Below are 26379 nucleotides of genomic sequence, written 5' to 3'. Positions count from 1 at the left end.
TGTCTGTAAAAAAATCGGTAGTAGTGAACTTAGGTCCGAAATAGATGTCATAGAATGCTTACTGTTCTTGCGCTATTTAAATTCCTTGTATGAAGATAGTATTACTAGATTCATCTCTGAAGTGCTTCGTTTTTCGCACTAATATGATTCAAGAAAGTATTAATCAAGCGTGCGCAGTGGAGATAATATATGTGTCCAATGCAACAAATTGTCAGACCGAGAAGACAGTATTTTGCTGGAGAATCACTAGACTTGCTGATTAAAATAGAGGCAAACTGTATTCATATAAGATATATATAGATCTAATACTATATAATGATCTGATTACGAATTTATGTTTGGTCCACTTAAAGATGCGAAAATTGCAAAGCGGCTTCCGAAAGCATGTGAATTTTGGAAATGTTGTTCCCTTCTAGTGGTAAACAAGAAAGGACATGCATGGACGAATCAGGTTCAGTTTTTTTTTAATGACGGCAGTAGCTCTATCGATTTTATTAGATTAGAAGGCAAAGAGTCATCGGAGGAAAAGAAAAAAAAAAACATAAGGGAAGAAAGAAAAGGCAATAGCAGGACCTCAGCACAACGACACAGTTGCTAGCCCAGAAGCTCCTTAATCCTACGCCTCAAACACAACAATATCGCTCTTTGATAATCTTCAATTTGGTCCAACGTTCTTTGAGCTACTTGGAGAGCTTCTGTTGAGCTGTTTTAGAAGGTTCTACAATTTTTCTCCTTCTAAATATTCTATTAAAAGGTTATAAGCATACTGTTGAAATTACATCTCGACTGCTTATCTATTTTGGTTGATACCGTCTTTCACTAGGCACGAAGAGTTTAAAATTGAGAGAACTGTGGCATGCCGGTTAATTAGGTGAGAACCGAGACAATCAGGTTCAGTGTAAAAGGGTTGGTATGGTAGCTGATGCAATTTGATGTTGACTGAACATTTTTAGAGTTATTAGGTGGGCACGAAGGATAGCCCAAAGCAAGTGCTCAAACGAGAAAATGACACGATCGAGTCATCGCGTGGATGCTAAGCCACCTATGCAGTCATCGGTTGATTAGATCTTAGGATCTGTTTGCTTGTTAGGATTTTTTCTGATTTTTTGAAAATTTATGTTATTGTTATTTAAAAAACTGTATTTAGATTTTATAATAATTTTTGACTTCTCAGCATACTATTTCCCAGAAAAACTACTCTCAGTTAGTTTCTCGGTTTCAATTCATTTCCTCCAAGATAGACTTTTAACTTCTCGTAAACTATTTTTTAACAAACTTATTTGTTTAAACTTCTCAACTTCTTATATAAACAGAAGTTAAAAACAGTTTGAAACAAACGGACCCTCAGTCACATTTACGTATCTGAAGTTAATTGAGTGCCTGACACGGTTAGCGTAATATTAAGCGCAAGTTCTGCGCATAAAATAACCGGTAAAAGGAATTAATCAATAATCTAAACGATAAAGATCCAGAGAATCCGGGTCGGGTAGTGATCAGGTCTTCATCACATGAATGTACAGCTTTAGTGCTTGACTGTGATGCCGTAAACAGTTGGATAAGTACTGGGAAATCGCACGTAAACTTGATAATGCACTATGATTTGATATAACCAACACCGTACGTACAGACGTACAGTTTATGCATTGTGTCTGCAGTGACCACTGTGTAGCGGGGCCCGAAAAAGCGGTGCACAGTTGCTCCAATGAATCACGAGGTCTTAGTTTCTTTGTTGTCGTTTTACGACGGGCCAGAGCTAGCCTGCTCCATTAATCTGGCTCACCGTGACTCTCCGTTAGTTGATCAATGCTAATCTGCTACATATGGCTACATCTCCAGGTCATCATCATCCACCATGGACATGGACCTGGACCAGGACCAGGTCCAGCTGTCTAGCATGCTGCATGCTGCTCCAGGCGTCAAATCAAAGGGGGCGTTGCAGTGCCCGTGCAGATAAGGTTAGCGTCTCTGTATAGCCAGCTAGGACGACATGGAAATGGCCACGAGAGCTAAGCTTCCTCCCGTCATGGCGCGCCTCTGCGTCCTCCTCGCCCTCTTCTCCTCCGTCACCGCGCTCAGGCGGAGCGAGTTCCCGCCATCCTTCCTCTTCGGCGCCGGCACTTCGTCTTACCAGGTACGGCTAGCGAGCTCAGCTACGCGTGCATGTATGTATAACAAAGCTCGTTCTAGGACCTAGTATATTGGTTTATCACAGAAGCTGCCAGTGCAATGGCATATCTAGTATGTTGGAAGTTTTCTCCTCTCTTCTTTCCTGACTCCTTTTCTTTTCCCGTGACGTTTTCATATCCCTATTTCAGATTGAAGGCGCGTATTTGGAAGACAACAAGGGCCTGAGCAATTGGGACATCTTCACCCATATGCAAGGTAGCCTCATAATTCTTTGATATATATGCATGCATCAAATGATGTAAGCTTTCCAAACAACTCAGATTTGAGTAGAAGCAAAAGCTGAGTACCTTGTATCACGCTAGGCAACTAGTTAAAGTCCTTTCAGAACTAGTGATTTTGGGAAGAAGAATTGTAGGATTGGAATCCTATAGAAAAAGTTTCCTTCTATGTTATTTCAGTTTTGGAATTTTTTAATGAAGAAATAAAACTTATTCCGATTTCTGTATAAAGTTATGCACATAGCCGTTCGTTATTACATAGTTTGACGTAACACCTGATATTCCGGATAAATTATGAAAAAACAAGAGTATCCTCAACATTAGCCGATAAAGATCAAGCACAAAGTCTATTACTAAACAACAGACCATATCAGGCATAAATCTCTATCATTGTTATTTCCAATCTTCGACATGCATCCTTTATAGCATGTCAATATTTTTCTTCTGTAGCAATGACAGAAATGAATCCAATATGTGCCCTGAAAAGAACCTACATGGAAGAATAAACTTTTATCTTCTTATAGACTACATCATTTCAACTTAATCATAACTTAACAAAGAGCACTAGCTCAAACCAATACGTGGTTTCAGAGTTTACTTATCCCATTAAACCAACTACCAAACATATTAGAGACATTTTTTGATGGATTAATGCCAAATGTAACTTGAACCACACACCAAATAAATTTTAGCAAACCAACATTCAAAAGATAGATGTTGTATTTTTTTCCTCATGATGACAGTAACAGCATGTGTGTCAGAGTATTGAGTAAGGAGGTGTCCTGGCTAACTAATCTCACGAGGGGTATGGTGACCGGCGGAGGATATTTACTGAACCCTGGTCCATCACGTGACCAGGTCAAAGCTCGCTCAACCAGTGTGAGGCTTGCGTGACTAGCCTCCTTACGATATATTGTGATTCCGCGACCAGCAAGGATATATTGTGATCCCATGACCAGTCCTTGTTAGTCGTAGGATATCCATACCTAACCTATCTAATCATATTTTTTGATTTCTACTCAAATATTTTTCTTCCTGATGCACCTTCCTTCAGCGAACAAAGTCATGGTCAGCGCAAATGGGCAGTGCCCCGTCCCGTAGAATTAAGTGCTACGGAGTGGGGTTTTGCAGACTAACTTTGCGGCACATGACAGATGGGATGGGTCCTGCAGTACCACTGGCGCGAGGTGTAGCGCACGCGCTCCGCGTGGTGATGGCCCGAGAAAAGATTATCTAGTTAGGTATGTGTCTATAAAAAGAGACTCACTTGTAAATTCTCCTTCTCTTGTATAGAAAGAGGAGAATAGGTCTAGGATTGGGAGAGAGGATCTTATTTGTAACCAGTTTACAAACACTAATAACAAAATATGCATGATGTAGAGCTATTATCCTTCGGGAGACCTAAACCTAAATAACCCCTAGTGTTCTTAAGTTTATTACACCGTAAGCGTCGTTCACACGCCCATCGATCGGTACACCCCGGAATCATTATTAGGGACTAACCCTCGACAACGTGGTACTACCTTTCCATCGTTATTTTGCTATATTATCTTTGGTTAGAGTATTTCCACTAAAAAGGAACCATAAGAACACTTTAATATTTAGCGGAAGTTTTAGCTCCCAAAGATATAAGTTATTTGGAATGACAAATTCACTAATCAAAGCTCTATACATCAATCGGACCGTGAGTCTTCCATGTTGATGTAGAGACCATTGAAACGTGTCACGACTATCATTAAGTTGAATAGACGCCAACTTAAGAAGCAAGTCATTCCAAGCTATCAGGTTATTTCGAATGAGGTTATTTCGAATGAGTGTTCTTCTAAAGGCAATATTTAGGGGTCATGTCCTAAACACATCTGCAACCGTGTCATTCTTCTTATATGCAATATGAAATAAAGACGGATATTGCTACTTCAGAGGTGCCTAGCCTGAGGAAGTCATGTTTGAACGCCATAAGACCAGTCTAAAACTAAGAATATCCAGGCTTATGCTCCACTTGAGAAATTGTTTTGTTTCTCAGGTATTTTTTTCCCCTTAATAAATCTTGTCACACCCCTTCTTCACTTATCAGCTTAAATAGTCATTTACTAAGCAAGCATTTATTTTGCAGTTCTAAGTTGAGGATACCCAATCCGTCTTGATCCTTAGGCATGCAAAGAATGCTCCATTTCGCAAGTTTATACTTTTTCTTGTGTCTATCACATTGCCAAAAGAAACGATAATGATAATAATCGAGTTTTTTTAGAACTCCTTTAGTCACTTCAAAGAAAGAAAGCATAAACATAAGTAGGCTACTTAAAATCAAGTTTATAAGAACAAGATGGCCCCCATATGATAAATGCTTTTCTTTCCAACAACTCAATTTTCTCTGGAGTCACTCTTTGATTTTTGTCCATTCCTTGTTCGAAAGTCCTTTATGATGCATTGAAATACCTAAGTATTTAAAAGGGAACTTTCCAGATTTACATCCAATTTTTTTTAATATTCGGCCTCATAATCTTTGGCTTTACCGAAACAGGAAATTTATTTTCAAGCCTGATAATGGTTCAAAAGCATGTAGCAATAGTTTCATATTCTTTGTCTGATCTAAATTGTGATCCATAAAGATAATTGTATCGTCAGCATATTGTAAGATAGATAGACTATTTTCAACAAGGTTAGGGATGACACCTACAATTTGCTCCTCCTCTTTAGCTCGCTCAATGAGAATAGCCAACATATACAAAATCACATTGAACAAGATTGGAGATAAGGGATCTCCTGTCACGGACCCTTTTTAGTTTGAAAGTAGTGTCCTATGTCATCATTGACTTTTATCCCTACACTTCCTCCAGAAATCACTTGTTCTATCCATGTATACCATCTAGAAGAGAAGCCTTTCATTCGTAGGGTTTGTTATAAAAAGGTTTATTTTACTTTGTCATATGCTTTCTCAAAATCTAATTTAAGAATAACACCATCTAGTTTCTTCTTATGCATTATGCATCTCATGGATAGTTTCATGCAAGATTACCACACCTTTCATAATATATCTCATATATCAAAATGTGGTTTGAGTTGGCCTAATGACTTTTTGAGCTACTAGAGTAATTTTATTAGTCAAAACTTCAGTAAAAATGTTGAAACTGACATTTAATAGGCAGATAAGTATGTACTGCTGAATTTGTATTGCTTCACTACGTTTCAGCAACAATGTTATTACTCTGAAATTTAAGCCAAAAAGAGGCGGTGCACTAGAGTGAAACTCTTTAAATAAAAGCAATAGGCCATCCTTAATTACTTCTAGAAAAATTGATAAAATTTTGCAAGAAGGCCATCAGAGCCAGGCGCTTTATTAAGTTCCATATGAAATATTGTTTCTTTAACTTCTTTTTCGATGAACAACGTAGTTAACATATCATTTTTAACTTTGAACACTTGAGGGATATCGTCTCAACATGTTTCATCCATGGTAAATTCATTCTCCTCAATTTTGGAATGACTGTAAAAATTCTTATGGGAAGCACTCTTCTTAGAATTTTGCTCTTTCTCATCTCACTTCTCGCACCATTAAGTAGTCATTTTCTTTCGATCATCCAAACATCTTTTTGATGTGATTTGTATGTTTTCAGTTCCTATGAAATTATACTGGACATTAGGACATAGCAACCGATTCTTATGTTTTTTTCCTTTTTTATCTTTCTCATTTCACCATTTCAAACGGGCTATAAAAGTACAACGAAGGAAAAAAAAGACATTTGGGCCAATGAAGTAGAACCAGCACGGAATATTTTTTTACTAATATTGGGCAAGGCTAGGAAAATACAAGGGAACTCATTTACACGAACACCCCCAGTACTAGTAATGATGATGTCGAGAGACCTACCGTGGATCCCATTAACCACTAGGGTACGGCAGTTTTGCCGAAAACATTAGAATAGATCAACGTCAATAGAGCAAATTCCGGTGGTGGCTAGTGCTTTGTTTGCTAGCATGAGCCCACCCCAACTGTCCCACACGCTTGTGCAACCAAAACATTTTTTCTTGTACAAACTATCCACTTGGTTGAATTTTGGTGGCCTGCTCAGTCTTACTGTTGCTCTCAAATCAGGAAAGATCATGGACGGAAGCAATGGTGATGTAGCTGCTGACCATTATCATCGATACATGGTAAGCATCAGAAAGTGAGGAGAACCAATTAACCATAGCTATTTTTATCAGTGCATATACATTTTCTATCATACATACATAAGCAAAAAAGAAAATCATAAATGCTAACTTGAAGTCGACACTCACAGGAGGACATAGAGATGATGCATTCGCTGGGCCTCGACTCCTACAGATTCTCATTGTCCTGGTCGAGATTACCAGCTACCAATGCCTTTCGGCCTCCCAGGTCGAGAATACATCAGTGACCACGTTGCACAGAAGACCCTTCTGTATAGTTTATACCAGCGTCTAACTTGGGCTTACCTTTCGAGTCCCTGATTAGAGGGTCGCTTCGGAGGTGTTAATCAAGCAGGTGTCAAATTCTATAACAGCCTAATCAACGGTCTGCTGCGAAAAGGTACAGTTTCTTCGCTTCTATGTGGCCAGCTTCCTCCACAGATACCACCCTGCAAAACAAGCAGATCTTCAGTTCAGCTCACTCATCTGAGCCTAGCATTTGATGCACTTGGAGCAGGAATACAGCCATTTGTGACACTGAACCATTTCGACATACCCAAAGAGCTCGAAGACAGATACGGCTCCTGGTTGAGCCCGGAGATGCAGTAAGCATGCATACCTTCAACTTTGCAGCTTTCTAAGATCTATGTCACTGCCTGGAGATGCAGTAAGCATATACATGGCTGTTTCTGCATTTTACTTCAGGGAGGACTACACCTACTTCGCCGAGCTTTGCTTCAAGATGTTTGGTGACCGAGTAAAGCATTGGACAACGTTCAATGAGCCAAACCTTATGGTGAAGCTGGGATACTTCAGTGGCAAATACCCTCCCAACCACTGTTCCAAGCCATTTGGGAAATGCACTATTGCACTTCTGGGAATTCATCGACTGAGCCCTACATTGCAGCACATAACATCATATTGGCACATGCAAAGACGGTCAATATCTACAGAAAGAATTATGAGGTACAAAATATACATATCGATCAAAGGGAAAGGGAGCAGGGTCTAACCTTGTGTTGCGGTGTTGCCCTTAAATTTTGATGTATGTTGTTTATAAGTTGTTTTTGCTGTTTTCCATCCTTCTCAGGCCAAGCAAGGTGGCTCTGTTGGAATAACAATATATATGAGATGGTACGAACCACTGAGGAATACCATAGCGGACAAGTTAGCAGTAAGCCGAGCTCAGTCTTTCGAAGCTCCATGGTATCATTTGCAACCTTCAGTTATATTATAGTACTAATGGAACTCACTTCTGCGCTTGTCATGATTGAATGCTCATTTGAAGTTATATGCTAAAATAGGTTCCTGGATCCCTTGTTCTTTGGCGATTATCCTCACCACATGCACCAAATTTTAGGTTCAAACTTGCCAAAATTCACAGAAAGGGAGAAGGTGCTACTAAGAAACCAAATCGACTTCATTGGAGTAAACCACTACAAAACACTATACGTCAAGGACTGCATGTTTTCTCAATGTGATTTGGACACTTACAATGGTGATGCTTTAGTTTTTGAAGTAGCAGAAAGAAATGGGATACCAATTGGAAAACCGGTAAAATGGGACTATATATCACATTCTTCAATGCACTGAAAACTCCACTTCCAAATTGATCTTGCAAAACTTAATACCGCTAAATCGATATTGCAGACACCAATCGCAAACAACTATGTGGTTCCAAGCTCTATGGAGAAGTTGGTCATGTACTTGAAGCAGAGATACAACAACATACCCATGTACATCACAGAGAATGGTAGGTTTGACAAAATCTCCATATCAGCTATATCAGCTATAACAGCTATGACTATCTATGGAAGCCTGGTTCAGTTCTATGTCTCTCTATGTTATACTATCAGTACACCAGTACCATAGTAATATCTAAATGGACCTCTAGATCTCTCTTTGGTCTTTCAGGTTACGCTCAAATAGGCAATAGGAGCACCACCGCAGAAGAATTAGTTAATGATACTGAGCGATTAAGTTACATTCGTGACTACCTCACCTACTTGGGCTTTGCAATAAGGTTATTGCATCTCTCTATTAGCTTTTCATTTAAACTGTTCTGCAGCCAGATAATAACATTTTTGTTACATTTATGCAGGAAAGGAGCAGATGTGCGAGGTTATTTTGTGTGGTCTTTGATGGACAACTTCGAATGGCTCTCTGGTTACACCGTGAAGTATGGACTTTGTCACGTGGACTTTATGTCACTAAAGCGAACACCAAAATTGTCTGCTAAATGGTACAGCAAGTTTATCAAGGGTTATAAGCAGATAGAGATATCCTCTGAGGATGCCCCTAAGTATATGGCTTCCTAGCACAGAAATATAACTATTTTTTGAAAACTGAAATACAGAATTCTCAATGTCCATGTTTGTACACTATTTACACGGTGTGGTAAAATAAAATATACAGGAAATTAGTTTGGTAAATATTGCTCATGCCATTGTATAACTGTGTCCTAACTCCTAACTTCTCAACCTAATTTTTTGTGTTTCAACTTTCAACAAAAGAAATTCACCCAAAAAAAAAAATCGAAGTAGCAATATGACCATAGACCATCCTCCTTCCAGCTCCGAAGGCATACAATGTACGACTACTAAAGTAGCAATAATTAATGATAATAACAAGATAATTACATCTTTATGATGCAATTACCTGCTGTTTATCTTTTCGATGATTTTGGTCAAATTCTGATTCACCAGCATAGTTATCAAGTTGTAAAATCGAGTCGAGTCGCCATAGGGTCGACTTGTCGATTTTGTCGAGTAGTCGGTCGACTAGTCGCGACTAATCTGGAGGTGGACTCTGGACCGTGTATTGCTGTGACGGTTTAGCTGCTTAGGGTTATAATTTCTGAATTAGACTGATAGGCTGGTAGCAACAAATGTGGGCTGAAAAAATGGGCCAAGGATAGCCCAATCAATCTCCAGTTGAACGCCCAGTCGCAGCCAGTCGCCGCCCAGTCGACCAGTCGCTCGACTAGCCCTCCAAGTCAAGTCGAGGCCCTCTAGTCGAGCATATCCAACTTGTCGATTAATCGACGATTAGTCGCGACTAATCGTTTGACTTAATAACAATGTTCACCAGTGATTGAGAATACATTGCTATTTTATCTGCAAGAACTTATGCCTGCGCTGTAGACAGTCAGATCGGATCATCAGAATAAAAAGATTGGGAAAAATTTACGAATGATGCAAAGCGTATGTCTTGAATGCACTTATCAAACCTATCAACCATCGCAAGCATAGTCCAGTCAGCATGCATAGTGTCCCTGGAACTGAATAGAAGTCCATGAAACAATACCTCAACACATCCCATTTAATAGACCAAAGACATATGTTCATGAAATGCCAGATGCAAGCACACTCTACACTTTCAGACTCCTCTGATTCAAGTTATTTTGATGATCAAATCAATCTCTCACATAACTCCTTTCAAGATTTTGCATCATAGGTTTCATTCAAATTAAAAAAAAAAAAAACACGCATCACGATATGACAATAACCATTGTTTGGTTTTTAAGATCATTTGAAGCTGTGTTTTTTAAGAATGACAGATTACATAGACCCAGCATACATATTGACTTGAGATAATTATAGAAGAAAATGTTCTTTTCTCAAAATGTAAAGTGAACTGATATATTTCATTCCATTCATATGTGAAACTGTACTCTAGTTTTCGATTGAAATGCTGGGTTTTCAGTTTTCACTTTCAAAGGCTGTTGTAATCGATACATATCATGGGAGAATCTCTTGAACTTTGTTTGCGCACAAAACTGCCTCTACACGCAGCACCAACTCTTCATCACCATCTAGAAGGTTAGACCTATTCTGCCTGTGTGGAAGTAGGAGGAGGCGACGTAGGTGCAGGCGTCACAACGCCCGTTGAAGGTTCACTTAGACCCTTTGGCCCCTTATCATCAGTTACTTCCATCGCAGTTCTCTCCTTAGCTTTTTGGGCTCTCTGAACCACTTCCTCCTGTATGCATCATAACCATAAGAAAATTTAGTAGTCTGTGCCATTCAGTAAGGTTTGCAGAAAAAATGAAGTAACCGATTATGGAAATTTTCACTGTATGTACTGCAGTTATCAATAATGACAGAGAACAGTTGGATTATGTGGTATCTGGAAACAATCTCAGCACCCTTTACCTTAGGCATTCAGCATTTGTATCATATAGTTCTACGGAAAATGAATGCAGAACAATTTATCTGCAGCCAGTTTGAGGTTCAGAAGCTTAACCCAGGGAACATATCTAGTTTTCAGCTTGGTAGGCTGCGCCAGTTAAGCAGTTTTTTCTGTACATTTTCATACATGAATTTTGGTATTCCAAAACTGAATAATTGTATGTTACGCACAGATAATGCATCACATAGATGTCAATTGCTCAACACCACAGGCAAAATGCCACGAACAGTCAGTCGAGTACTTCCCACCAGGAGCAAGGGCTGTATCGCGCACGCGCAGTACCTGGAATTCCTGAACCTGCTTCTGCTGCTCGGCCTGCCACTGCCCGACAACACTGAACACCTCGCCCACCACGGACTCGACCCGCTCGGTGAGCGCCTCCGCGAATGCCTTCCCGAGGAAGAAGGCGTCGAGGACAGCCTTGCTCTCGTTGTCGCCTGCATGACACCCAGCGGCAGAAGAGTAAGGCCCAGCTCGAATCGGGATGCCCTTCTGCTCCACACATCGAAAAGGTTACCTGGTTTGGACTCGGGGCGCGTGCCGCCGCTACCGCTGCTACTCCTGGCCACGAATCTGGGGAGCCTTCTGAGGGGAGAGGGCGCCGCGGAGGGGAAGGCGCGACAGTGGCTGGAGGCCGGGAGGGAGACGCAGCAGATGGGGGAGAGAGCCGCAGGTGGTGGTGGGAGCGGTGCCATGTCTCCCACTCCCCCTTCTCGTTTTCCCGCTGTACTTTGGTGGAGCTGCGGAGCTTTTCAACGAGCGTTTGGGGTTGGTTGGTGGCTGCTCGAAACCCCCGGCCACCAAGCACCGGCGGATGCAAGGCCAAGGATTGGGGACAAGACGACCGACGCGGAAGCAGCTCGGTTGAAGCACGGTCGCCACGGGGAGCTGGACGGTGAACTTTTTTTTATATATTTCTTAAATAAAAAATTTGAAAAGAAAGCATCCGTTTTGGAAAATTGGCACATCTGGACAGCCATCGCACGTTGCCCTTACAAATTTAAATATAACCTTATCGTCCATTAAAAAAATAAAAATACAGCATTTTAATGCTCTCAAAATTTAAAACATTATCAAAATAGCTATGAAAAAATCTGAAAAAAAAAATATGATGTAGAAGATGTTATAATCTAGGTCTCCAAGAAAATTCAACTCAAACAAATACTTGTACAATGGGAAATTAAAAAGGCAAGTTTCATTGTACAGAGTCTGCAAAATATGTACAATGTACTTTGTTTTTTTCTCATTGTATAGATTACATTTTTGTCTATAATTTTTGGAGAGCTAGGTCTTAGTATCCTATACACACAAAAAAGAGATTTTTTTCATTACAACTTTAATAGTGTTTTGAATTTTGAGAGCAATGAAACGTAGTATTTTTTATTTTTAAATATGTCGCGCGACGGGTGGAAGTCTAGATGATCGATTTTTCAAAATGGATAGGTATTTTTACAATTTTATTTATTTAAGAGATATAAAAATAGAAAATCTTGGACGGTTGGTTATGAATAGGGATGGCAATTTAACTCGATTACTCGCAGGTAAATATTCTAATAGGGTTAGGAATAAGATATGAGTGTGTTTGTGGGCAAAAAATTTTACCCGATAGATATACAGATATAAGCCTGTTTACTCATATAACCTCTCTGACAAGTGTCATTCCTCCGAACTCTAATCTCTTCTCACGTTCACTTTTTACCCTTATCTTGTCGTCCGCTCATCATATCTCCCTATCCACATATCACATCCCTTGGCACCCCAAGTTCCCGACACACCCAACCACTCACTCGCTCCCACCTCCCAACACCACGTGCAGCCAGCCTGCCGCCTAGCCCATCCCCACCACCGCCCAGCCCCAGCCCTCCATCACCACCAAGCCTCGCCCTACCACCCAGCTCAGATCTAGTAGCCCAATCCCGCTGTTGCCATCACCTAGCCTCAACTCGCCCCGCCGCCGCCAGGCTTCCATTAACTTATCGCCACCCGTGAGCTCACGTGGGTCCTCCTCCTCCACGACCATGACGCCAACTAGGGTGCACTGATACCCCTATTACTCACCTTCCACCATCTCCCTATACCCTGACCTAAGTGACATTTTTCTGCTAATTATACCGCACTTGCTGAATTGTTGAACCGCAAAGAGCACTCCTGAAATTTTGTGGATCCATGAAGTGAAGTTGACTTGTTGCATTCTCATGTACTCTGCTGCATACATGATTTTTTTACTTGTTGCATTTTCATGTATTTGTGCATACCGTATTCATATGGTCAGCGAGTAAACGATATATCCGTGGGCAGTGAGTTTATCGCTCACTCTTCATGTATGGATATTTACGGATATACTCATAATCATATAAAAATTAATAGATACAAATATAGATAAGAATTACCCATACCCGCTATACTAGATTATCCATCACCGGAGCCAGCCCAGCCCAGCCCAGCTCCACGCCACGCCCCCGCTAACAGCGGCTAGCTCTCGATCCACGCGACTTAGCGGGCCCTGGCGGGGCTCGCCCCGGCCCCCGAGACGATTGCCCACGGACCGGGACCACTGCACCGAATTCCTGCCCACCTGTCCGTCCTCCGCTCGGCACGACCACCTACCCCGCCGGGTTGCGCACGAGCATGACGGCGGTCCAATGCGCGCGCGCTCTGCCGCCAGGGGGGTCCGCCCTCCCGTACAGCGGCGCCCGCGGCTTCACGTCGGATGCGGCGCCGTGCAATGGCACAACTCACCATCCGTGGAGCTTGCGAATCTGGTAGCTGGACCCTGGTTTCTGCTCAGTCCTGAACGTCGCAACTCGGTACTACGTACCGCACCGCTCGCTGTGTCCGGGAAACTAGTCTGTGTTGCAAATTCTCAACCTGTCTGTTCCGAGTGATGCGTATCATAAATTTTTATTGCTGTGAGGAACTAGGCTGACCTGCATAGGGTAGAGATGTCCTGCTGCATCCTTCAGTACTATTGCACATCAGCTGAACTGCTGAAGTATTTCAAGGCATCAACTTTCTGTCTTTTGAAACAACTACACACGCTCAAAGTCTCTGAGAATACACAGATGCTCAAAGTAGGGAGCTTGATTCATCTCCTAGATCGAAATAACCGTCACATCCCTGCGGATGAGAATGCACAGAATTAATGTACTTTGACGCACAAGGACACCGTCAAATTGCACGCATAGTCTGCAGTTAAAATTTGAAAAGTTGAAGAACGAATTTCTATAGCCAAAATGTATACAAGCTGATTTTACCTGGTAGTGACTATTTTCTTGAAATGGTATTGCTGCCAATTGTTGGCTACATCAAGTTTTTGGCATTTCACAATTTTGAACTTTTCTATAGATGACAGAGTCGACAATCAAACCACAGACACAAGTTCGTTGCAACGGCTTATCTCCAGATTCGTGAGCGCAGGCAATCCCTGTGGCATATCAAGGGACACCTTGTCCTGGAAGCCTTTGATTTTGAGCGACTCGAGTTTCGGAAGTTCTGGATCAGCCAAGTAACTGAAATTCTAAAGTAGACTAGACGTAAATTTGTATAAACGCATAAATACAGCAAGTAGATTAGAGGTAAAACTGTACAAATGCATAAATACAGCATGTCATGCCTGCCACGGGTGGACCAAAGGGTAGTCCAGGTGGGCTCGAAACTATCCTGAGATTCGACCTATGTTTTTTAAAGTATGTGCATTTTTGTCATGGATCAAAGAGCATGAAGTGAGCACAGAGTACATCTACTCAGTTAACACAAATGTTTGAGGTTTAGTGTTACAATATCGTGAGCTTCAATTGATCTTGTAATCTTGTATGTTCAATGTAAATTGCAATTTTAAAATTTGCTATACTGCGAGCTTCAATTTATCCAGTATAAGCAATTAATGATCGTTATACAATAAAAATATATTTTGATGTCATTGATAAAATTTAGCAATAGCTTAACAACAGAAGAGAAGTGTATCTTAGTGTTATTGATAAAATTTAGCAAAAGCTTATCAACAAGTAATTTACTGATTGCTTCTGCGAAGCACTGCTATTGACTAATCAGCCTCACCCCGCACCGACAGGCCTATAGCCAAGGTGAAGGTGGATCAAGAAAAGTAGGTTTGATGGATATTACCATAACTAGTTGAATGCATGTGCGTTAAAACGAAAGCTAAAAAATTGCACACGATAATATTGTTAACTCCTCTAAAACCAATCATCATCGTCGAAATATCTTTCAAGTTATAACATTGATAATATTGTTGAAGCACTGTAAACACTAAAGGCACTCTCCTAAACACCAGGCAGTACACCACCGTATAACCAACTTTACATCCTTATTCAAGCATATACTAAATACTCATAAAAAAACATAGGGAAAGGATATTCAGGCTAAACGTTAGCGTCGAACATAACTAAGTATAACTGAGTTGTTTTCTACCAAATTGAGTTAAGAACCGTACCTAAAGGGAAAAGATAGCATACTTCCCCTCCATGTTATTTGAATTCAGGAGGAGGCTACAAGTATTGGGAAATAAACAATGTAATCAAGCAAAACTAATGACAATACGTGATAATTCAAGCTCTAGAAACATACAACTTATCTAAAAGGGAAAAAAGGAAACAAGAAGACATTCTATAGTAATAAATATCTCTGTAGAGCTGCCACAATGTAGTTAGTTAAAAATACTATCTCTGATGAGAGAGAAATTATGTACAGTGAAAACTGAAAAGTAAGGCCAAAAGTGATATGCAAAGGCCTCGTACTTGTGTTTCCATTTTCTCTTCAAGCATTGCAGTTGCAAATAATATACCGGAGTTTGACAAGTCTACCGGTGTGCTCCTCCTCGACCTTCGCGGTAGACGCTCGGCGGCTATTTTATAGCCACGATCTGGGGAGGTGAGGAAGGACAACACCTGGCATTGCTCTTGAGACCAGCCTGTCGCAGTGACATGGGGATCATCACGAGGACGTTGCAGGAGGCGTGTTGGGGGAACTCGTGGCAATGGGGTGGTGGCGGACAGGGGCTATGGAGGATAGGATTGGGAGGTGGGGGATTCACTCTAGATTGCGTTGAGGTAGCAGGGCACGTCGAAGCATCACAGGTGGATGGAGGCTGGCGAGGTGAGTCACCATGGGAAGTGTGGAGCTAACGGGGTGTAGGCCGTTGGGGACCGACGAGATTGATGGGGCAGGACGTTGAGCGTGTAGGCCGGCAAGAAGTGTCGAGACCGCTCCCAAGGCGTGTGCAAACAGGTGGGCGCACGCGATAGGGAGACGACGAGGCGGGGGCTCGGCGCTAGCAAAGAAGGTTTGGAGCACACAAGTGAATGGTGCGGCAACCCAAGCAGGAGCGATGCGAGCGAATAATGACGAGATGGACGAACAAGCGGTGGAGGAGGAATGTCAGCCGAGCGTAGATCGTCGCGGCTAGATAGAAAGTTTGATCAGATTGGAGGATTTGCTTGGTAGCAGGTCTCGATCGGAAAAGAAATTGACGGCACGTACGTTGCGGTAGAGGAGGAATGTCGGTCGTGCACGGATTGCGAGGCTGGACAGAAAATTAGATCGGATTAGAGATGCCCTGACTCCGTGTCTTGATCGGCAAGGAAACTGGGACATGATTTAGGGAGAGTAATTTGATAGGGGAGAGAGGGTGGAAGCGCAGGCGTGGGCCGGGAATGAGGGTAGAACGTGGGAGAGGACAGGATATAGAGACAGGACACGAAAGGGTGCGATAACCACTATATATTTTTTAATTAGTAGAGATATTACTTTCTCTGTTTAAAAATATAAGGCTTATTTTGTTTTGCACACAGACAAGAAACCATTGAAGATGACTAAACTACCACTAATCACTATCTCTAAACACCATTCAATGCATACATGTAAGCAATGTAAAATAAAAAGTGAGTGGTTATTGGGGGTATACATGGAACGACATGCACATTTTGCATTGAAATATGCTTTGTATTGTTGAACAAAATGTGAGTGATGTATTCTTGAAAGGAGGGAATATATTATTATTATTATTATTATTATTATTATTATTATTATTATTATTATTATTATTATTATCCCTACGGAGATCAGCAGCGATATCATCATAAGATTTTTTTAAAATGGAAAAAAGTGAGGGAAGTTATCATCATAAGATTGTATGAACATCAAATAGATTATTGAAGTGGAGTTTGCATGTTATATTTACACCAAGAATAATATTTCCATCGGACGCATCCGAGAGAGAGAGAAAATTTTACCTCTTGTGCACATATATGTCGGAACCCTTAGCTGACCCACTCTAGCAGGAGGGTCGATAATTCATCCCTTGTAATTCCTTCATGTCAACTCGAGAGACCATACCATGGTTTCAGTTGCAGCGTGCGCCTGTCATTAATTGTAGATGTCTGTAGCCTAAAGCGCTTTAAAGTGTAGCCCGATCCAGGGTTCTTTCAGAAAATCAGTTCGTGGAGTCAGATTATGATCAAATACACATGGTAGAGATGCTGAAAATAATTCTAGCCATCTTTTGAAGCAATTTACTGGTACAAAGATGTATGGAAAAGTGATGTACCTTATCGAGACTAAGGTAGTGTTTGGTTGATTGTACAGAGTTAAATATGATGTGATTGTCTTGTATGGATGGGATGGTACAAGTAACATATTTGATTCGATATATGGAATGGTCATTGTCGGTGTATTCAGAACCAGGGGTCCCTAAGTCCCGAGGCCAGGCTGGCTATCCACCACATGTCACCACCCTGCGAGGTAAGAAAAAGCTAAGTCCCGAGAGAATGTGCTCGGGGCCGCCGCCTCTGGTTCCCGAGCACCCTAGTTCCCCGATGATCTGCAGGGTCCAAACACTAAGACCGAAGTGCTCGGGAGAGAGTGCTCGGGGCTGCACGTGGCAGCCCCCGAGGACCCGGTGCCCCGAAGGCCCCACCAAAGTGCTCGGGAGAGAGTGCTCGGGGCTGCACGTGGCAGCCCCCGAGGACCCGGTGCCCCGAAGGCCCCACCAAAGTGCTCGGGGGAGAGTGCTCGGGGCTGCACGTGGCAGCCCTCGAGGACTCGGTGCCCCGAAGGTCCCACCGAAGTGCTCGGGAGAGAGTGCTCGGGGCTGCACGTGGCAGCCCCCGAGGACCCGGTGCCCCGAAGGCCCCACCAAAGTGCTCGGGGGAGAGTGCTCGGGGCTGCACGTGGCAGCCCCCGAGGACTCGGTGCCCCGAAGGTCCCACCGAAGTGCTCGGGAGAGAGTGCTCGGGGCTGCACGTGGCAGCCCCCGAGGACCCGGTGCCCCGAAGGCCCCACCAAAGTGCTCGGGGGAGAGTGCTCGGGGCTGCACGTGGCAGCCCCCGAGGACTCGGTGCCCCGAAGGTCCCACCGAAGTGCTCGGGAGAGAGTGCTCGGGGCTGCACGTGGCAGCCCCCGAGGACTCGGTGCCCCGAAGGTTCACGCAAGATCATTCAACGACCCGAAGGGTCCCGTCGTCAGGGTGTCATCCAGTCAAAGGCCCAATGCCGCATTTAATAGGCACGCGCGGTCTGACATCCTGACATCCTGACATTCTCAGCTGCCCACGCCCCAGTGTCAGACCCTGCCATGCACTAGCAGGGGGCCGTGGGTCCATTAAATGCACGGGTCCCGTCCCGTTTCATCCAGGTGCCTCGGGATAACGTTGCCAGAATCGAAGCACTCCGCCTGCCACCCTGCCCTGGCAGAAGAACAAGACAGGGTGGGCGCACTGGGCACCTCTGAGGCTGACCGGTGGGCCCCTTTTAGGGCGCCCCGAGGCTTCCGCAGCGGCTGGTGGTCGAATGCGCGCCGCATTTCTCCACCGCCCCTGTCACTTCGCCAAAATGAAATGATTACGCCTTTCTCCGTGGCACCTTGGCATTCGCGTCCCCTCTTTCCCATTCAGGATATGTTGAGGTCGGCGCGCCTATAAAAGGAAAGGATGGAGAACACTAAAAAAGGAGGAAGAAAAGAAAAGGCCTTCAACCACCAGACGACCAACAATCTCCGACGAACCAGGCCAAAAATAGATCGACAGACACTCGAACCAGCTCAAGTTAAGCTAGAACATAAGAGCCTCAAGCTCTTTGTAAACAGCTCTCCCCTGAGAACCAGATACCTCCTTGAAGAATTCCCTTCAAGGATAAATATAGTGTTCATACAGGAGTAGGGTGTTACGCCTCCGTGCGGCCCGAACCTGTCTAAAACCCGGCGTACCCACTTTTTCTTGCATTAGGGTGATCGTCTCCCGCCAGCCATCGCATTTTTTTCCGTTCCCGCTTATTTCCCAAACAAGCTTTTCCAGGATCATCCCCCCGGCCGAATCTCTAAAAAGGGGTCTCTCGGGATCCCTGCGACAGGAGTTCACTCTCCGACAGCTCGCGCGCCAGGTAGGGGGGAATATCCCTGGATTGTTTGTTTCACTTTTTTCTCCACAGGAAAAGATGGTAGGTGGGCACCGTCTCCAGCGTTCCGGCTCCACTTCCAGTAACGGAACGCTGCCCCACGAAGAAAGCCCCGTCGCTGCTGCGTACCCGCGGCAGCCGCCATCCACGCGTGCGGCTTTTCCCGCCCAAGGGGATCAAGGCGCTGGGCCCATCAGCGCCGCCGCCGCTGCCAACGCACTTTCCGACCCCCAGCAGGTGGTCGGGACCCCGGCCGCCAGGTCTGCCTCTGGACCACGTCGGGTGCCGCCTCGGTGCAGGCTCGCTTTTAGTGAGGCCAGCCCAGGGAGCGCGTTGCTTGCAGCACAAGCTCTCCTCAGACACCCGCCCATTCAGGCCACGCCAAACACTCCGGAAGGCCGGTGGATGCAAGATGTCGTCGCTTTGGTCGGCACTGCTCGTCGCCAGGTGCAGGCCGGGAGTCCTCGCGCCACTTCTCAGCACGGTGCCGCCAGAGCCGGCTCCTCAGCGGGCAACACCCGCACGGGCCAAGGGGTCTCCAGGCGGAGTGCCGTCCCCCTGGCCATGTCCGGAGCCCGGGACCTTCGTTTGCACCTTGACGAGCGGAGGGGCCACGAAGATGCTCGAGTCACTCTCGAACGTCAGCGGGAGACCCGGCAGGGGGTTGGGGCAGAGGACCAGGCTTCCTCTCTCCCGGCCCATGACCACCGGGGATCCCCGGCTCGCCGCTTCTCGCCACCAAGAACCCCCGCTCGTGCTGCGGGATACGGCACCGGTTGCCGTGCCTTCACCACCGAGCTCCGCCGGGTGAGGTGGCCTTCCAAGTTCCGCCCCGAGCTGCCGGAGAAGTACGACGGGTCCATCGACCCCGTCGAGTTCCTCCAGATCTACACGACGGCCGTCCAAGCGGCCGGAGGCAGCGAAAAGGTGATGGTAAACTATTTTCATGTTGCCTTGAGGGGTTCCGCCCGCTCTTGGCTTATGAACTTACCCCCAGGATCTATCAGCTCCTGGGATGACCTGTGCCACCAATTCGTGGCCAACTTTCAGGGCACGTTCGCACGTCCCGGTCTGGAGTGCGACCTCCACGCCGTCCAACAGCAGGAAGGGGAGACGCTACGGCAATTTATACAGCGTTTCAGCCAGGTTCGCAACACTATTCCGCGAGTGGCCCCCCATGCTGTTATTGTTGCTTTTCGGCAGGGCGTCCGTGATGAGCGGATGCTCGAGAAGCTAGGTACGCACGAGATCGAGACCCCTGCGGAGCTTTTCGCACTGGCCGATAAGTGCGCCAAGGCTGCGGAGGCCAGGGCATGGCATGCTCCTCGCCCCGTGTCCGACCAGCCAAGTTCTTCCCGCTCTGATAAGCGGGAAAAGAAAAAGAGAAGGAAGCGCGAGGCCGCTCCCGTTGAGCTAGCCCAAGTCCCCGCTCACAGGGAGCCGCAAGAGCCCGATCGCCGGCAAGAGCGTCGGCCGGGTGTTGATCGGCGCCCCGTCAGGGCCCCTGCTCGGGCTCCTCCTCGGGCCTCTGTGCCCGCGAGGGCCCCGGCACCGGCTAGGGCGTCAGCTCCAGCAAGAGCCCCGGCCCCTGGCCGAGCTCCTATTCCAGCGAGGGTCCCCGCTCCCGCGGGGCCCGAGCCAGGTAAATGGTGTCCCATACACCTGACCAGATGGCACGACCTCACGGAGTGTCGTACGGTCAAAGGACTCGTGGAGCAGCGCCAGAGGGAGCGCGACGAGTCCCACGGAGGAGGCGATGCCGAGGTCGTCCCCAACAACACCGAGCTCGGCTTCCAGGAGCCGGAGCATGCGGTTGCCTTCATCGACGGGGGCGCTTACACACCCTGCTCGCGCCGTGGCATCAAGGTCATGCGGCGCGAAATGTGCTCGGCAACCCCGAGCGAGGAGGCCACAAGACCCCTGAGGTGGTCGGATGCTCCGATCACGTTCAGCATGGCAGATCACCCCGTCAGTACTGCAGCCGTGGGACGGCTACCTCTGGTTGTGTCTCCCACTATCTGCAATGTTAAGGTCGGCAGAGTGCTGATCGACGGTGGTGCCGGCCTCAACCTCCTCTCCAAGGAGGCTTTTGAGAAGCTGCAAGTATCTTCCCGACGCCTAAAGCCGTCACTCCCTTTCTGTGGAGTAACTCCCGGGCACTCCCTACCCCTCGGGCAGGTTGAGTTGCCTGTCACATTTGGGAGCCGGGACAACTTCCGCACGGAGTGCGTCCTCTTCGATGTTGCGGAGCTCCCTCTCCCCTACAACGCCATCCTCGGGCGTCCGGCGCTTGCCAAGTTCATGATGGCCGTGCATTATGCATACCTTACGGTTAAGATGCCCGGCCCCGCAGGCTCTATCTCCGTGGTCGCCGACTCCCGCGGCGCCGTCTCCTGCGCCGAACAATCATACATGGCTCTGGTCTCAGCACAGGCCGAGGTTGATGGCTCTTCAGGGGGGCCGGGACCCTCTTCATCCAGACCCCGACTCGCCGCCGACACCTCTGTTCCAACGAAGGAGGTCGAGGTGGGCGAAGGCGCTACCCAGGTTGTCCGAATCGGCAGCGACCTGGGCAGCAAATAGGAAAGCGCGCTCGTCGCCTTCCTCCGGGCTAACGTGGACGTGTTTGCCTGGCAACCGTCCGACATGCCCGGGATCCCTAGGGAGGTGATCGAGCATCACTTGGCTGTGCGTCCGGACGCCCGCCCGGTGAAGCAGAAGGTCCGGCGGCAGGCGCCAGAGCGCCAGGAGTTTATCCGCGAGCAGGTCCGCAAGCTCCTCGACGCCGGATTCATCCGAGAAGTCCTCCACCCCGACTGGCTAGCAAATCCGGTCATCGTCCCGAAGGCCAACGGCAAGCTTCGCATGTGCGTGGACTACACCGACCTTAACAAGGCTTGTCCTAAAGATCCCTTCCCCTTACCTCGCATTGATCAAATCGTAGATTCAACTGCGGGATGTGATCTTTTGTGCTTCCTAGATGCAAACTCTGGGTATCACCAGATTCGCATGGCCGTAGGGGACGAGGAAAAAACTGCTTTTATTACCCCGGTGGGGACTTATTGCTACATGTCAATGCCTTTCGGCCTGCGCAACGCTGGATCATCCTTCCAGCGCGCCATTCGTATCACTCTTAACTCGCAGGTTGGCCGCAACGTCGAGGCCTACATCGACGATCTCGTGGTCAAAACCCGAGACAGCGCCACCCTGCTCGAGGACCTTGCCGAGACTTTCAACAGTCTCCGCTCTACCCGCCTCAAGCTTAACCCGGAGAAATGTGTCTTCGGGGTCCCGGCGGGCAAGCTCCTTGGTTTCTTGGTCTCTGGCCGAGGAATCGAGGTCAATCCGGAGAAGATCCGGGCCATCGAGCAGATGCGACCCCCGGTTCGACTCAAGGAGGTCCAGCGCCTCGCCGGCTGCATGGCCGCCCTCGGGCGCTTCATCTCCAAGCTCGGGGAGCGAGGGCTCCCCCTCTTCAAGCTTCTGAAAAAATCCGGTCATTTTGACTGGACGCCGGAGGCCGAGCAGGCCTTCCGCAACTTAAAGAAGTACATTACTTCGCCACCCGTGTTGGTGGCTCCTTCTCAAGGTGAGCCCCTGCTGCTTTACGTTTCAGCCACTCCTCAGGTTGTGAGCGTAGTATTGGTGGTGGAGCGAGACGAGTGTTCAGGGCCGGGTGCTGGGTCCCAGCTCCCAGAGGCCCCCGACCACTCACCTGTCCTCGTGGCTCCCCCGGAGCAAGGGGTCGAGCCCGAGCACACTGCTCTTCCCAGCCAAGGAATCGAGCTCGAATGCCCGGCCAACCCCGACCATACCGCCGACCCTGGGGGCTGTGGCAGCCCCCCGGGTGGGGCCACCATCCGGGCCCGCCGGGTACAGCGACCGGTGTACTTCGTCAGCGAGGTCCTCCGGGAGGCCAAGACAAGGTATCCCCAAGCTCAGAAGCTGCTCTATGTCGTGCTCATCGCCTCCCGGAAGCTGCGCCACTAATTCCAGGCGCACAAAGTCTCGGTGATTACCACTTATCCACTGGGACCCATTCTCCGGAACCGGGAAGGCACCGGGCGTGTTGTCAAATGGGCAGTAGAGCTGGCGGAGTTCGACCTACACTTCGTCAGTCGCCAGGCGATTAAAAGCCAGGCACTCTCCGACTTCTTGGCAGAGTGGACGCCCGTCCCCGGCGTCGTCCCAGAAGAGGTTTCTACCTATCCCGGGCACGACGCGCCCGGGTACTGGGTCATGCACTTCGACGGCTCCCTCTCGCTGAAAGGCGCAGGGGCCGGAGTGGTTCTCACCTCCCCAACGGGTGAAGAGCTCCGGTACGTCGTACAGTTGTAATTCCGCGCATCCAACAACATGGCGGAGTATGAAGGTCTCATCGCCGGCCTCCGGGCTGCGGTGGGGCTCGGGATTCGTCGCCTCCTGGTCAAAGGGGACTCCCAACTGGTCGTCAACCAGGTGTCCAAGGAGTACCAGTGCACGGATCCTCAAATGACGGCGTACGTGGCTGCAGTCAGAAAGCTCGAGAGACGCTTCGACGGCCTCGAATTGCGGCATATCTCTCGCCGCGACAATGCTCCGGCCGACGAGCTCTCTCGCCTGGCCTCATCACGTGCGCGCGTCCCTGCCGGAGTCTTTGAAGAAAGACTCGCACGGCCTTCCGTCCTGCCTGCCGAACAGGATGAATGGGAAACCTCGAACTCAATTCAGGAGACCCCGGCGGTGCCCTCAGTGGGAAGCCCCGTCAGGGCGCCGCCGTCCGATGAGTGCGCTGCGCTCGCCGAATGTTCTCAAGATGCCTCGTGGATGTCTGACATCCGAGGGTACTTGAAAGAAAAGTTCCTACCCGAGGATGAGGCGTCTGCCGAAAGGGTTGCTCAGCAGTCCAAACGCTATGCCATTGTGGATGGGGATCTCTACCGACGTAGCGCAGGAGGTATCCTCCTGAAATGCATCTCTCGGGCAGAAGGCGGTGATCTTCTCGCTGAGGTCCACGAGGGCGAGTGCGGTGGCCATTCATCGTTCCGCACGCTGGTCGGGAAAGCCTTCTGGCAAGGTTTCTACTGGCCTACAGCTCTCCAGGATGCTTCCGAGCTGGTTCGGCGCTGCAGGGCATGCCAGTTCCATGCAAAGCAGATTCACCAGCCAGCTCAGGCTCTCCATACCATTCCCCTGTCATGGCCTTTCGCGGTCTGGGGTTTGGACATTCTGGGTCCATTCCCCCGAGCAGTCGGGGGCTATGCATACCTATATGTCGCTATCGACAAATTCACTAAGTGGCCGGAGGCGGTCCCAGTCATCAAGGTGACCAAAAACACGGCGCTCCAGTTTATCCGCGGCATCACTAGCCGCTTTGGTGTCCCCAATCGGATCATCACCGACAACGGCACCCAGTTCACAAGTGCCTTGTTCGGGGACTATTGCGAAGATCTCGGCATCAAGCTCTGCTTCGCTTCCGTCGCTCATCCTCGGAGTAACGGGCAGGTCGAGCGCGCCAACGCGGAGATACTAAAGGGCCTCAAAACCCGGACCTATAACGTGCTCGCTAAGCACGGGAAGGGATGGGTGGACGAGCTGCCAGCCGTGCTATGGGCCAATCGGACTACGCCAAGCCGCGCTACCGGGGAGACTCCTTTCTTCCTCGTCTACGGCGCCAAAGCAGTCCTCCCCTCCGAGCTCACTCTGGGCTCCCCTCGAGTGCATGCATACTCTGAGGGTGAGCAGGAGCATCAAAGGCGCGACGACGTAGACTACCTGGAGGAGCGCCGGCGGCGTGCTGCTGTCCGGGCGGCTCGGTACCAGCAGAGTCTGCGGCGTTATCATCTGCGCCATGTCCGGGCCCGGTCTCTCGAGGTGGGGGACCTAGTTCTCCGACGCATCCAGTCGCGCGAAGGAATTAATAAGTTGTCCCCTGTGTGGGAAGGTCCCTTCACCGTGATCGCGGTCCCCCGGGCAGGTTCTTTCAGGTTGGCGACGGAGGAAGGACAGCCACTCCCGAATCCGTGGAACATCGAGCATCTTCGACGCTTCTACCCGTAGATGGTCGTGCTCGCGGTTCAGGTTAGTAAGGCCGGGGGCTTTTCCCCGCCCGAGCAGTCTGAAGGCTTCGCCCCGTGGGGTAAGTCGATGTTACCCAACCTTGTAAATATTGCACATTAAGTTTTTCAATAAGCAATCGCTATATCAAAATACTTTTTCTGGATTCCGTATGTTTAATATGTCTGGTGAGGAGCTCGGTTGTGCGAGAAAAAGTTCGCTCTCTCTTTTTTCCCGCTGACAAAAGAATCCCGCTCGATATGCATGCGAGCAGTCGCCGCTGACCCACGTCCGGCATGGTAGGCTGTGGTGTTCGGTGTCATGGCAGGCTCCCGGGCACTACCAAGTTTTGGGGTGCTCTGGGTAATCCAATCGCTCGAGCTGCTCGAGTAGTCCGGAGCTCGGGCCCTCGGAGCGGGCTGTCGGTGCTCGGTCTGGTCTGTCATACCCGGACGCCACCGAACTATAGGACCTCTAGGTTATGCCTCTGTCCGCTCTTGTTCGCCGGTTTGGGTATTCAAGAGGTCTCGGGTCAAAAACGAGAACAGTCTATAGCAAGTACCGCACTAACAGAGCGCACCAGACCAAGAAATTCTATATTCTCTCTCAAGTCACAGGCTGGCAATCACAAGCAGTTCGGCCGCGAGGGCTTCAATGCCCCGGTCTCTGGTCGGCCCCAAGGGTCTTCGGGTGGTCCTACCACTTAGGCTTGGGTGGTCGAGGCCACCCGACCCTAGGAGCCTCGTATGCCTCTGGGCCCTCGGGCGCTCCGTTGAAAGAATCAAGTCCCCGGTCCCCCGAGCTCGGAAGCACACCCCTCCTGGATCGGTTGGCCGGAAGGCCGACAGCTGTCCGGTGAGTGGTTATATTCAGACAAGTCTGCTTTCAGTAAATTTATGTCCCCGAGTCATTCTCGGGGGCTCTCGCGCTTTAATCTGTTCGGCGAGGTGGTCTCCTTGCACGCAAAAACCCTGCCGCGTGTCTACTTTTTCCCAGAACGACATAGCGGTTTATAGAAAGGAGTACCTTGCTTACGATAATGTCTGACCGAAGCCCTTCGTGGTCGTCGTGGTGTTCGGTCTGCTTTTATGGACCCCGAGCACTACCGAGTCCTCGGGTACCCTGGGTAATCCTATCACTCGAGCTACTCGGGTAGTCCGGAGCTCAGGCCTCGGGGGCAGGCTGTCAGTGCT

At 47.9% G+C, this 26379-nt stretch overlaps 1 protein-coding gene and 1 pseudogene across 1 annotated transcript; one reads left to right on the top strand and one right to left on the bottom strand.

Moving 5' to 3' along the window:
- Nucleotides 1–1914: 1914 nt before the first annotated feature.
- LOC133924572 (probable inactive beta-glucosidase 14) lies at nt 1915–8986 on the top strand (annotated as a pseudogene).
- Nucleotides 8987–10181: 1195 nt separating this feature from the next.
- On the bottom strand, nt 10182–11636 carry LOC133924574 (uncharacterized protein At4g13200, chloroplastic-like). The gene is made up of 3 exons (XM_062370167.1): nt 11263–11636; nt 11028–11182; nt 10182–10535 (listed from the first exon to the last, which is right to left on the bottom strand). Exons 1-3 carry the CDS (start codon nt 11438–11440, stop codon nt 10383–10385), a joined length of 486 nt encoding a protein of 161 aa, XP_062226151.1. The 5' UTR covers nt 11441–11636; the 3' UTR covers nt 10182–10382.
- Nucleotides 11637–26379: the final 14743 nt, after the last annotated feature.

Source organism: Phragmites australis, chromosome 7 (genome assembly GCF_958298935.1).
Source record: "Phragmites australis chromosome 7, lpPhrAust1.1, whole genome shotgun sequence".
NCBI lineage: Eukaryota > Viridiplantae > Streptophyta > Magnoliopsida > Poales > Poaceae > Phragmites > Phragmites australis.
This window is presented reverse-complemented; position numbering and strand designations above follow the sequence as displayed.

Coding starts and splice junctions, on each gene's coding strand:
- LOC133924574 (XM_062370167.1), bottom strand. CDS start 11,440: ATGGCACCGCTCCCACCACCACCTGCGGCTCTCTCCCCCATCTGCTGC. Junction 11,183..11,262: donor GCGCCCCGAGTCCAAACCAG/GTAACCTTTTCG, acceptor GGTGTCATGCAG/GCGACAACGAGAGCAAGGCT. Junction 10,536..11,027: donor AGCAGGTTCAGGAATTCCAG/GTACTGCGCGTG, acceptor TGATGCATACAG/GAGGAAGTGGTTCAGAGAGC.